The sequence below is a fragment of the Triticum urartu genome, chromosome 1A, assembly GCF_056163025.1.
Source record: "Triticum urartu cultivar PI428250 chromosome 1A, HENAU_Tu73, whole genome shotgun sequence".
NCBI classification, from domain to species: domain Eukaryota; kingdom Viridiplantae; phylum Streptophyta; class Magnoliopsida; order Poales; family Poaceae; genus Triticum; species Triticum urartu.
In genome coordinates, this window is record NC_141873.1 from 369,606,441 (window position 1) to 369,620,687 (window position 14,247).

At 44.1% G+C, this 14,247-nt stretch overlaps 1 protein-coding gene across 1 annotated transcript; it reads right to left on the reverse strand.

The window, feature by feature from the left end:
- Positions 1-9,137: 9,137 nt before the first annotated feature.
- Positions 9,138-13,667, reverse strand: LOC125512459 (ubiquitin domain-containing protein DSK2b-like). The gene is made up of 8 exons (XM_048677555.2): positions 13,282-13,667; positions 11,288-12,022; positions 10,875-11,164; positions 10,679-10,792; positions 10,544-10,602; positions 10,374-10,402; positions 9,588-9,680; positions 9,138-9,500 (listed from the first exon to the last, which is right to left on the reverse strand). Exons 1-8 carry the CDS (start codon positions 13,517-13,519, stop codon positions 9,352-9,354), a joined length of 1,707 nt encoding a protein of 568 aa, XP_048533512.1. The 5' UTR covers positions 13,520-13,667; the 3' UTR covers positions 9,138-9,351.
- Between the last annotated feature and the right edge of the window lie 580 nt (positions 13,668-14,247).

Sequence of the window (14,247 nt, forward strand, 5' to 3'; positions counted from 1 at the left end):
TCAACTAAATAACTTGAATGTGGTCTTCCGTCAATATGCAACTCGTTGCATATTGAGCTCCACTTAACTTATAGGTTGTTTGTGCACTTTGCCATGCCATGCATATTTAAACCGGATATGCATCATACTTGTTTGCGCATCATGCCATGTTTATGTGATGGTTGTTCACTATGTTGTGTGCTTCTTTCCGGTGTTGCTTCTTCAGGTTGGTTCCGATAACGTCGCGTTTGTGAGGACCCGTTCAAGTACGTCCATTTATCTTCTTCATGGTCTCGTTCTTCTTCCTTGCGGGATTTCAAGCAAGATGACCATACCCTCGAAATCACTTCTATCTTTGCTTGCTAGTTGCTCGCTCTTTTGCTATGCCTATGCTACGGTGCCTACCACTTGCTTATCATGCCTCCCATATTGTTGAACCAAGCCTCTAACCCACCTTGTCCTAGCAAACCGTTGTTTGGCTATGTTACCGCTTTGCTCAGCCCCTCTTATAGCGTTGTTAGTTGCAGGTGAAGATTGGAGCTTGTTCCATGTTGGAACATGGATATTTTGTTGGGATATCACAATATCTCTTATTTAATTAATGCATCCATATACTTGGTAAAGGGTGGAAGGCTCGGCCTTTTGCCTAGTGTTTTGTCCCACTCTTGCCGCCCTAGTTTCCGTCATATCGGTGTTATGTTCCCGGATTTTGCGTTCCTTACGCGGTTGGGTAATAATGGGAACCCCTTGACAGTTCGCCTTGAATAAAACTCTTGCAGCAATGCCCAACATTGGTTTTATCATTTGCCACCTAGCCTTTTTTTCCCTTGGGTTTCGCGGACTCAAGGGTCATCTTTATTTAACCCCCCCCCCCCTGGGCCAGTGCTCCTTTGAGTGTTGGTCCGACCAAGCAGACTGCGGGGCCACCTTGGGGCAACTTGAGGTTCGGTTTTACTCGTAGGATGTCTCATCTAAGTGTGCCCTGAGAACGAGATATGTGCAGCTCCTACCGGGATTTGTCGGCACATTCGGGCGGTGTTGCTGGATTTGTTTTAACTTGTCGAAATGTCTTGTAACCGGGATTTCGAGTCTGATCGGGTCTTCCCGCTAGAAGGAATATCCTTCGTTGACCGTGAGAGCTTGTGATGGGCTAAGTTGGGACACCCCTGCAGGGATTTGAACTTTCGAAAGCCGTGCCCACGATTATGGGTAGATGGGAATTTGTTAATGTCCGGTTGTAGAAAACCTAAAGTTGACCTTAATTAAAATACATCAACCGTGTGTGTAACCGTGATGGTCTCTTTCGGCGGAGTCCGGGAAGTGAACACGGTGTTGGAGTTATGCTTGACGTAGGTTATTCTAGGATCACTTCTTGATCATAGTTTCTCGACCATGCTTTGCCTTCTCTTCTCTCTCTCTTTTGCGTATATGTTAGCCACCAAATATGCTAGTCGCTTGTTGCAGATCCACCTCATACCCTTACTTTACCCATAAGCTTAAATAGTCTTGATCGCGAGGGTGTGAGATTGCTGAGTCCCCGTGACTCACAGATACTTTCCAAACCAGCTTGCAGGTGCCGTTGAACCGTGCATATGACGCAACCAGGCTCAAGGAGGAGCTCGATGAAGATCTTGTCCTTTATGTTGTTCCGCTTCCAGTTGATCAGTAGTGGAGCCCGGTTGGGGTCGATCGGGGACCTTGTCGCATTTGGGGTTCTTCTTTTATTTTGGTTCCGTAGTCGGACCTTGATTGTATTTGGATGATGTAATGCTTTATTCATGTATTTGTGTGAAGTGGTGATTGTAAGCCAACTAGGTATCTCTTTCCCTTATGTATTACATGGGTTGTGTGAAGATTACCTCACTTGCGACATTGCTTTCAAAGCGGTTATGCCTTTAAGTCATGCTTCGACACATGGGAGATATAGCCGCATCGAGGGCGTTACAAGTGATACGTCACTATCGGTCTGTTTGAATGGTACAATATATTGACCGATATGCTTAGTAACAATTTTATTGCTAACAAGTAAATTGCCCTTCTCCATTGGTCTTTGAAAATTACTTATTAGAATTTTTCTAATAGATGCATCAACAATAAAGTTGTGACCAAATCTGAAAATAGGTAAATTACTTGCTAGACATACCTCTTCAAATATGTTGGGAGAGCATGATGATGGTGTGACTTGAAGAATATCTTGCTCCGCCTTCGGATAGCTCCCCAACGCCTTGTCATCATCTTTCTCTTGGTTTCGTGCATCATTAGTTTGAAGATCTTCGTCCACCAAACTTTCTTCGGCTACTTGTTCTTGTTCTTAAAGCTCACCAATTTCTATGGCACGAAACTCATAGGGCAGGAAGTAGGTTCCATTAACTTCAGAAAAATCAAATATGGTTGTCTTTTTATACTTCCCATGCCCTTTCTCAACAATGTTTGCCTCTTTGGATTTGATGGATTCGGAATATATACTACTTGATTCGGCTTTTTCAACCGAAGCACTTTTAGTTTCCGAATCATCATTCTTTTCACCGGTTATATCAATTGGCAACACTTCTTTTCTTTGAGCTAATTCCCTATCAATTCTCTCTTGGCGAAGTACTTGCACCCTATCGCGCAAAGCTTTAACTCCCCTCTCAATCTCAGCCCGCTCTAGATTAGTTTGCCCCCCAACGCTTCTAGAATCTTTCGGCAATGAAGTGTTAGTGTTGCCGAAATTTTGCAATTGTGTAGGGGGTGTATAATATGCTGCGGTACTAGGTGGAGGTGTATGCACTGCTGTATAACCATATGCTCTTTCGCCAATTCTATCAATGCATGTAGTTTCATCTTCTTGCAAAACTCTAGCCTTTATTGCAGCATAATCAGGAAACAACCCCTTTTCATATTGTTCAAGGCAAAGAGCACTAGTTTTCTTGTTTTGTGCCAAGCTCTTTTTTATCGCAGCCACAAGCGCTTCTAGAAGGGATTGCTGCACAATACTTTCAGATTCTTTCGGCAATGATTCGTGAGTGTTGCCAAAATTCTCGAATTGCGTAGAGTATGCATTATATGCTACAGTATTTGATGACGGCACATGTGTTCCTGTAAAATTTTCACTTATTCGGCTATGACCATGAAGATGCGGGGCCGAATTATGAACATCTACAGTTGCATACGGTGCTGAAAAATTACTAAAATGAGGTGTAGCATATGATGGTTGAGAGTAACTGGCCGAATAGCTAGTAGTAGCATGGCCAATTCTCCCATCCATCGGTAAGGTTGGATTCACATACTACAAATTAGTTGCCGATGAATAAAAAGGTGAAACACTTTCTTCTATGCTATTGGAAATTTTAACATGAGGTGTTCCAAATTAATTAACCGAACCCATCATGTTGTTCATCGGCATATGGATTTGTGGGGTTGCCGATGCATGAGAGTTAGGATACATATGTGGTATGTTACTAGTATCATAAGAAGTTGAAACATGTAAATTACTTTGAATCGGCCTATGCATGTAATTAGATGCCTTATTGAAAAAACTAGGGCTGGCCGATAGAGTATAATCATTGAACGCTCTAGTAACATCATATGAATTATTTACATCTACAGTAGGGAATTGGGTATTCATATTACCTTTGTAGATTGCAAACCCTAGATGACGATCTCTTCGTAGCAAGAACGGGCTGGAGACTGTTCAAAGCTTCTTCCCCAGCGGAGTCGCCAAAAAGTGTGTTCGCACACGAACACGTCACTGTGTACCTCCAACGCCGAGGGTGATGCACCGCGGCTCACGTCAAAAGCACCCGCCGGATTGACGTGTCCCCAGCGGAGTCGCCAAAAAGTGTGTTCGCACACGAACACGTCACCGTGTACCTCCAACGCCGAGGTTGATGCACCGCAGCTCGCGTCGAAGGAGACCCGTCCGGAAGCGCGGTACGCAAGCAATCCGGCGGGTGCTTTTGAGGACCCGAAACCCCACACGCCCGGGAGGGACCCCGTCAGGGCTTGCGGCGGCTATGGACTGCTCTATGTCGACCTGATAGCCCCTAGGGCCTCGAAGTTTGCCGCCCTGCAAACGAAGAACAAACGAAGAACGAGGAAGAAGAAGAACAAGGGAGAGAGATAAAGGTAAAGGTAAAAAGATGATATATTGATAGATCGATTGTGTGTTGTTCAATCGGCCGTCACCCCTTACATACATATGAGGCGGCTGGACTTTCTATACAAGAAAAGGACTCAAATCACGTCCAAATCATCAAAAGTTACCCTAACTCGGACTACGAGGGACGGAACTTCCGGTCTGGCCCGGAACTTCCGGACTGAAATTATATCAAGTAGCTCTCTTGCACTGAATCTGCAGGCCGCATACTACTTCGGATGACGATGGTCCCAAAAGCAAAGTTGTAGATCTTGCAATGGAGAAAAACTCTTCAATTAATCACTTTTTCATTCGAGGTCATCTTGATATTGAAATCGGCCCTGCAAATCTGCAAACAATGTTAAAATTTCAGTTTTTGGGGCACACCGCGTGCAAACTTTCGGTTTAGCCCAGAACCTCCCCGGAAGTTTTGCCCGGAACTTCCGGGCAAACTTATGCAGCACATTGTTTTGGCTCTAACTTTTGCATACGAACTCCGATTTAGACGTTTTTATATCGAAATCGATCGTCTCGACGAGACGAAGATAATCCGTGTAGAAACATTTCTCATATAAGGCCATCTTGGGGGCGTAATAAGCTGAATAGTGTTCTGAATATAAAATCTGAGTACTTCAAACACAACTTCGGCCTTAGAGATGAGACCGGATGGCTATGGCCCAAATATGAAAGTTTCTCTTTTTGACGATACAGAACTTTCTCACTTTGAGCACTTCTCCATTTGAGGCCATCTTAATTAAGTTCTTGGCCGTGTCAAAATCTGGTGTCAACAGCCGGTAACGACATTGAACTAGGTATGATGATACCGACGATCGAATCTCGGGCAAGTAACATACCGATGACAAAGGGAACAACGTATGTTGTTATGCGGTTTGGCCAATAAAGATCTTCGTAGAATATGTAGGAGCCAATATGAGCATCCAGGTTCCGCTATTGGTTATTGACCGGAGATGTGTCTCGGTCATGTCTACATAGTTCCTGAACCCGTAGGGTCCGCATGCTTAACGTTCGATGACGGTTTGTATTATGAGTTATGTGATTTGATGTACCAAAGTTTTTTCAGAGTCCCGGATGAGTTCACGGACATGACGAGGAGTCTAAAAATGATCGAGACATAGAGGTCGATGTATTGGAAGGTTATATTCGGACACCGGAATGGTTCCGAAGTGTTTCAGGTATTTTCCGGAGTACCGGGAGGTTACCGGAACCCCCCGGGAGAGTAATGGGCCTTAATGGGCATTAGGGGAAAGGAGAGACGGGCCTCAAGGGGTGGCCGCGCGCCCCCCCATGGGATGGTCCGAATTGGACTAGGAGGGGGCGGCGCCCCCTCCTTCCTTCTCCCCTCCTTCCCCTTCCCTCCTCCTAGTTGGAATAGGAAAGGGGGGCTGAATCCTACTTGGACCAGGAGTCCAAGTAGGACTCCTCCCTATGGCGTGCCACCCCTATGGCCGGCCTCCTCTCCTCCTCCCTTTATATACGTGGGAGAGGGGCACCCTAAAGACACACCAAAGTTTCTCTTAGCCGTGTGCAGTGCCTCCCTCCACAGTTACACACCTCGGTCATATCGTCATAGTGCTTAGGCGAAGCCCTGCGCCTGTAAACTTCATCATCACCGTCGCCACACCGTCGTGCTGACGGAACTCTCCCTCGGGCTTAACTGGATCAAGAGTTCGAGGGACATCACCGAGCTGAACGTGTGCTGAACGTGGAGGTGTCGTACGTTCGGTGCTTGGATCGGTTGGATCGCGAAGACGTTCGACTACATCAACCGCGTTACTAAACGCTTTCGCTTTCGGACTACGAGGGTACGTGGACACACTCTCCCTCTCGTTGCTATGCATCTCCTAGATAGATCTTGTGTGATCGTAGATAAAATTTTGAAATACTGCGTTCCTCAACAAAATACTAGTCCTATCTCCATACAATTGTATTCCAACACTACTCATGCTTCAAAAACCTGGAACAAATGGGTCCTTCACCTTTGAGTCAAATGAATTCCATAGGATTATGGAGGGTTGGAATCTTTAGAAAAGAATTCTACGTTGTTCATTTGATTCATAGGATTGAATTCTATGGAAAAAAATCTAAGAAATCATGTGTAGTACATTTAATTAGAAATCTAGTGTCCATTTCAACCTTTTTTATATAATTTGTTTGTATTTTACATGGCATCAAACACTGTAGGCTAATCTTATAATATTCAAGTGGGCATACCATTCCGATCCTGTATTTTTCTATTCCTACGTTTTGAGATTCCTACAAATCAAAGAGGACCTAGCGGTGTCTTCATCTCTACTATCAAAGGACATCGTCCGTTTCATTCCCTACCTCCAACCCACATGTACCATCTATTGGTGTAACCCATTGCAGTAACCTCTAATCTATCATTTGACTATACTGACATCATTACTGATGAGTAGATTCCGCTTGTAAGTTCACACATGGCAAAGAAAAACCTATGACATCAGCCAACCAATAAAACTACCAATATGAACAATTTTAATTGCTAGTTACAATTATTGGTTTATAACTTAACATTTAAAAATAGAAATAGGTAAATCATATATACACACACACACATATATATATATGACTGACCCTTTTAAAACATTGGTCGGGTCGCGAGCCGTCGGATCTGGCGCATCAAGCGGCCAAGCGACGCCTCCACCACTGCAACAAAGGTCTTGTTGCAGTTTTTTTTTTTTGCAACAGAGGTCTTGCTGCAGTTTTTTTCGGCAGATTTTTTTGCAACAGAGGAGATGTTGAATTTTTTGTTCCGTCTTCGCTTTTTTGCAATGTAGGTATTATTGTGGAAGAAACGTCTGCAACATAGGTAATGTTGCAGAGTACAATGAATGTTGGGTGGGAGACTCAGCCGGATTAAAACATGCAAGAGATGCACAATTTTGATCTAACGGTAGTTGATGTAGCGCCTTGATTGTGCGGTTGATGCCAATCGGTTCCCTTACCAATTTGACAACTGTTTAGCTTATTTGGACATGTTTGGGAGATATTGGCAGTTTCATGGCTCAATCATTTTTTCATAATTCTATATTTTTAAGAAAACAAATAATATGTGTGTACCCAAGTATTGATTTGGAAGTTTCAACTCAATTTGACCATATTTTGGGAGATATTAGATTATTTTTTTAGTCCAAGCCGACTAATGCGGCATTTTTTCCGCTGCATGTACACTTACAAGCAGGACCTACCATGTGAACCACATCAAATGATGGATTAAAGCTAACTAGAAAACATGCCTTTGCGTTGCAACGGGAGAAAACAGCCCTCACACGCCCTTGCCCACTAAGTATGGCTAAAGACCTCACCCTCATGCCCATAACATAGTAAACGTGACTAATACCTCATCCTCGGGTCCACATCCTCCATTTCAATATAACAATAGACATACGTTTCCGTTTGTCGTCTTTGCCGTCCTCGTCACCGGTGGTCGCAGTATCAGTTATCACTAATCAAGGTTGGCAAGGTCCAATAGCTGGACTGTTGAGCCGCCTTCGTGTCCGACGAAGATCAAGAGTGTTGAACCCAGTTTTTTTATCATCTGGCTAATATAATAGGGAAAAGCACTGCACATAATATATGTCCATGTCATCATGTAAATTGAGTAGTTTGTGTCACATAGACCATGCATGAAACCTTGGTTGGACTTCTCATGCATTTTGACGGGAGTCACTCGACCGAGTGAGACGGTTGTACGTGAAGATGCGACAGAGAAAAAGATTCCTTCCATGTCCCTAGTTTAATAAAGTGAAGTAAAACAAAGCATCATGTGGGCATATTTTAAAATTTTGCCAAGTTTTATTAATATAGGTATAGATTAAAACAATTTAGCTATAGTACCTCCCAGTTTAAAAAAACATGTTTATTAAAATGTTTGCCTTTTCAAATTTAATGTTCAAAAAATATTTGTGTTTTTAAAATGTTTGCAAATTCCAGAAATAATGACAACAGTACATCCTACTTTTAAAAAATTGTTTGTGTTTTAAAAAATACCCAGGTTTAGAAAAAAATAAAAAGACAAATATTGTTCTTTAAACAATGTTTGGCTTTAAAAATTTTATTAACAACTTTCAAAAATTTCACATTCTAAAACTTATTCACTTAAAAAATATATATTCCTCTCAATATCTGGCACGACTGTGTACTTAATTTTAAATTTTATGGTTCTAATTAAACACCTAGTCTTGTTTAGTCTAGTGGTTAGCATTTGAGTGTTGTAGTGTGAGCGGGCTGGGTTTAATTCCTCCCATCACAGTATTTTTCCTTGGAAATTATTTTACTGGCGCGGACTGTTTTGTATACTAATGGGCCAGCCCATTGAGGCTCTGTGTGTCCTGTAAATTTGTTTTTGGGCAAAGCATAGCTTTATTACTTAATGGTGTCCGGGTAAATCACCCGCGACACAAGCAGCTACATGGGCTGAAACATCAGACTCATACTCTACACAGTGGTTTGCAGGGTACAGACGCCCCACACTAGCAAATTCATGTGCTACCGAATTCGCACTTCAACAACACATACTTATTACATATTTAGAAAACCATATCTTTAGCTGAAACTTTGTGTCCTCGATGAATCAGGAGAACGCCCACATGAGGAAACGCCTGCGACGTACGAAGCCCGAGAAATACGAAAATTATATGGGTCCCACCATGAACGAAAAGAACTGAAGAAACAATTCTTCTTTTAATATTAGGTAAAGATAAAGATAAAGATTGCAGCAGATTAGGTGGTGTTTTGTGCAACAAACGCAAAGAATAGGTTTTCTATACAAATTTGACCCCAATAGGTGATGGTTTGTGCAATTTTCTTCGCACGGGAAATTAGCATCTGCAAAAAATTATTAACCCACTCATCTTTAAACCAAGACGATCACAGCTTTCCTACTCTTTTACCGCATGTGGGAAAAAGATTAAAAAAAACTGAGCAAAAAACGTGCACCTACATTGTTGGGGTTTCTATTGTGTGTGCATCTCAGAAAAAAGATGGGTCGACTTGACACTTGGAAAACTAGAGCCACATTCTTTGCGGTAACACCGGATCATCTGATATGTATGTACATCAATCCAAATTGTCAATACAACACAGAAAAAACAAAGGCATGACGACCATGTACGGGAAAAAGTTAACTGTATTATTCCGTCTTTTTTACTGTAGACGGACACTGCCTGTTGGCTAAAACAGGGAGATTACGGGCAGCATCTGGCTCGTTTTATCTACTGGCCAAAGTTCCCGAGAAGGCGCTCCACAGCAGCATGTACGTTCCCAGAAGTGGCCATCAGTGCCCGAATATTCTCTGCGGTGTCAAAGAACCCCATTTCTTGGAGCTGGCCAAGTTGCGTTGCATAGAGTTCCTCCGGTGGCACTGAAATTTTGAGAACAGGGAAACTAATATCAGCTGACGGAACGCAATAAGAGCAGGCAAATTCTCAAGACGGCAGCGTATACAAACCATTGGAGGCATTTGGTACACCTAAGCCACCTCCAGCACCAAGCCCACTAAGCATGCCCATCAAGGTGTCCAGACCAACATTTCCCCGCGTGCCTGTATTTGTTGATAAAATGTGTTTATCTAGACAGAACTTAAGATCTCTGCACTGCACATCTAGTTTTGCTTCAGAACTGAGCACTCTGCAGTCAAGACTACGTACAAATTCTGTTCAATATCCAGGTAGCACCGCAAAGCAGCTGGACAGTAGATCAGAGACATTACAAATAAAAATGGCTCAATAGCGGTGGTATCAAGGTGCATGTAACTACAATCTATTTTTCAGTTAACAAATCCAAATGAGTGGAACAGTATTTTGGTCAGAGGCAACCCATTTCCATTTGAAGAAACGTATCACATGATTCAGAATCAGGAACGCATCGATAATTGACTGTAGGCCAAATGATTCTGTGAATTTCTAACTTCTAATGTTTAATTCAGTAATTATCTTGCAAAAAAGAAAATCGCCTTAGTAGTTTCGAGTTATCAATGACAGGTAATGATTCTAATGCCACAACAGTATACCCTAACAAATCACGGAGCAGAAACTTTATGAACATGAACCAAGCAGAGTGTGTATAGAAAAGCAACTCTTGCCACAGGAGATCATTTTTTTTTTGCGGGAACACAGGAGATCAACTACAAACAACATAAGAGAACTCTGGAGCATTCACATCAAACCTGACATCGTAATCCATATCAAGGAAGAAGAGATTGTGCATAAAGAACATAATAATCAAGAACAATTACCTGTGCCATTGCCTCCTAGGTTACCAGCCCTGAAAGAAAAAAAGATGACTCAGCAAACGCATAATTGCACCCTCAAAAAATGAACATAACTGCACTTCATAATCTCCATTTCATTTAATTTCATAAAAAAAGGGGTGATACAATGATGCTATTGAATTAGAGTTACTCACTGGCTAGGTTGATTTTGGCCAAGCTGTGATGACAGTGTCTGCTGGAATGAGAGTAATTGCTGCGCAGAACAAATACAAATTATCATAAAATAAAATACGAGAACAGTTGTTAACTTGCATCGCAACAGATTTTACCTGCAAAGCCTCTGGGGATGCCATCTGGCGAAGAAAGTCTGGGTTTTGGAACATATCCCTCAACTGAGTGTTTGACTCCATCAGGCTACGTGCATTTGGGTTCATGCTAAGCAACTGTGGGACAAGCAAATGTTACAGAATGATCCAAGGTCATCTCCAAAAATCATAAAGGAACTAGTTTTGAAAAATATTGGACCTGGTTCATTGACTGTGGGTCAGACATAATGTTCTGCATCATCTGCATCATAGCAGGGTTTTGCAGCATCTGACTCAAAAGAGCAGCATCAGGTGGACCACCAAGCATACTCCCCAAATCTGCTGAACCCAACCCTCCTAGACCACCTGCAGCACCAGTTCTTGCATTCCCACCAAGACCACCGAGCAGGCTGCTCAAATCTGCTGAACCCAGCCCTCCTGGGCCACCAGTTGCACCAGCCCTGGTACTAGCAGCAGGACCTGACCGTGGTGTTCCTTGCGCACCCCCAGCTGGGAAAATAAAATTGTATCACAGGCAATTATCAGCAGCAGTGAGAATAAAAATACTACCACATGTAATTATCAACATTCAACAACAAAACAAACAAAAAACTCTAAATAACTAGAACCTACCATTGTTGCTCCAGGGGTTTGGAAGTGGATTAGTATTTGGAACAGGGGTTCCTGTTGTGGACTCTGGGCCGGTAATTGGAGCATTTGTAGCAGCATTGCCGGCTTGGTTAGGCCCCTGATTTCCAAGAAGAGCTGCAAACGGGTTAGAGGCCGGGGTGCCTTCCCCACCCCCTCCCATTGTTGTTGCATTAAGAAAAGGCTCCTGTACAGTTTCATACATACGCCGGAGCATATTAAACCCTTCAGGGGAAGCTTCAATGTTGCTCATTGCTCTGTCTGTGTTCCGCATCATCTCCCTCATAATTTCAGGGTTTCTTGCAGCTTCAAGGGTCTGGCGGAGAACACTAGGGTCATTGAGGACATGGGCAAGATCTGGATTCCGATCAATAATATCACGCATTTGTGGATTATTCATAATCATATTGCGTATTAGATCAGGGTTATTCATGAGACTCTGCATCATTGGCATGTTCATTATCTCCCTCATAAGGTTGGGATTCTGGCTCAACTGTTGCTGCATTTGATCTAATTCCGGAAGTCCAGCCCCAAATAAACCTGCTGGCCTGCCACTAGCAGCTCCAGTAGCACCAAGGCCTGGAAATAAGCCTCCAAGACCACCTGCAGGGCCACTGGTAGGAGTAGTTGAAGCTTGGGGGCTTGATGCAGCAGGTGCTCCTGATGCTGCTGGTTGGGCAACGCCTCGCACCAAGTGAATGGTGTGATCTGTCTCAACACCTGGAAAATACAAGTAGCATAGAAAAATGCTTAATAACACAGAGATCTAAATGACAGGTCAACATTACCATAGAAAGAACGAATGCATTTGCATCCTTGCATGTGCCAAAACCATATACAGGAGTTTGTAATATAGTAAGATAGTGCAACTTGCTACTATACCGCAAATCATCGTTCATCTCATCATAAAATAATTTGCTAATAACCAACCAAATAATTACATTTTGGAACAGAAGAAGCCAACTGTTACAGACTCATACAAGAATTACCAGTTTTCTCCCAAAATAAATAAATAAAATCCAAAGATGGAATTTAATGTTTTTTCATGAAAAGTGTTAGTGATGCAACAAATTCATTGGAAAGCATTTGCTCCATGCAAGGGCATGTAGGCATGTAGCATCTGCCAGTCTTTTGCAGACTGTTCCCTGCATTTTCCCAACACGAAGTGTAGCATTAGTGCCCTATGTGTGTGTGATTCTGAAATATAATAGTCAAAAAATACGGAAACATGCCATAACTCCAGTGACTGTGGTTGTACGACACTATTTTGTAAAATAAGAAGTCGGCCATTTAGGAACAAAAAACATTATGCATTTTCATTAGGATTCAACTATAAACTCCACAGAAGGCTTTGTCAGTTTACCAGAATACAGTGACTTACTAAAAATACATCAACAAATTTTACATACTTCCCCAGAGTAACATAAATTTTACACACTGAACAATCAATTGACACAAATTTACTACACTCTACAAACTACAGTCAACAATCAAACACTATGCCAAAATTCACACACAAAAATACTGGAACTTCCTTATGATGATCCTTAAGCTAACATACTAATTCCCCACTCCACCTCAAGCAAATCCAGTAAATCTCTTTAGATTTCACCTGTAGCTATGTAATGATACATGCACAAGTAACGGAAGCTAAAATCCGTAACGCTTGGAATTAAATTCATGCCGCGACAAGGGAAGCTTCCTTCAGCTTCACCTTCTTCTATGCTATATAAAACATGTACGCCAACGGTATCCGTTATCACTAACACACCGCACTCTCTACCGGCATCAACCAGTCACCCGTGTAGTATCGGCTAACGCGGCACATAAGCATACCGTTGCATCTGATCCACACCAGCACGCTCCCAACCAACAAACGGGCATTGCAAATTTGCAATTCACGCACGGGGCCGGCCAATTCGACCCCACCGAAGCCAAACCGCGACCCTATTCCCCGTATCCATGTGGTGTGCACGCACCGTAGCTTTCTAGGGTTTGCTCGTCCTTGAGGATCCGGCCCTTGTAGATCAGGCGCTGCTGCGGCGCCGGCACGTCGCAGCTGGCGGCCACGGCCTCCTTGAACGCCCCGACCGTCTCGCCCAGGTCCGCCTGCAGGGTGAACTTGGCGCCGTTGGCGCACCGGATGTTGAGCGTCGCCCGCGCCCCCGAGGGCGGGGACTCGCTCCCGGCCCCCTCGCCGTCGCCTGCTCCGCCCATGCCCTCGGCCGAGGCTCGATCCGGTCGGGTCAGGGGGCGTGGGCTGCGATTGGGTTCTGCCGTGTGCGCGTGAGCTTTGCGAGTTTTTTTTTCCCTCTTACCTTCCTTCCCTTGCTCGGAGAGAGAAGAAAGAGAGGAGAAGAAGAAGCAAATCGGCCGCGGACGCGAGGGATTTAACGGCGGAGGGCGCCACGGGGTAGGGGTGGCGGACGGCGTGGATTCGTTGCGTGCGGTGGGGGCGCTGTGTGATACCGGGTGGGGGGTCCTCGTGGACCGCCACCGCAAGAGTCGGTGACCGGAAGGTTCTAGGCTTCTAGCGTTCGAGTCAGGGGAGGGTGTTCCCTATTCCCACTGGGACCGAACGGGTCCGTGGAATTTTCGGACGGATTGTGCGAATCTCAACGATTCCACGTAGTAGTGTACAGACTGGCTCTTGGGTCATCTTTGCTCCCGGAGGTGATGCGAGGCCAAAATCACTGTGTTTTGGCTCATGGCAGCATCGCACCCATTCATACTCATCCCTGAACCGTTCGCCCCACGTTCCCTTCTCATCCCTTGGAAAGGTGATCTGGGAGGCCATCGTTTTGCCCCCATCTCCGTTGGCGCGGCCGTGGGTCCTCTACCCCTCCGGCAATCGCTCCAGCGACGAGAGGCGAAGGGGACCCCGGCGTTGTTGCTCCGGCGAGTAGTTAGGCTGGGCTTTGTTCTTCACAGAGGTGGCGCATCGG

Coding starts and splice junctions, on each gene's coding strand:
- LOC125512459 (XM_048677555.2), bottom strand. CDS start 13,519: ATGGGCGGAGCAGGCGACGGCGAGGGGGCCGGGAGCGAGTCCCCGCCC. Junction 11,165..11,287: donor AAACCCCTGGAGCAACAATG/GTAGGTTCTAGT, acceptor TTATTTTCCCAG/CTGGGGGTGCGCAAGGAACA. Junction 10,603..10,678: donor CATCCCCAGAGGCTTTGCAG/GTAAAATCTGTT, acceptor TGTTCTGCGCAG/CAATTACTCTCATTCCAGCA.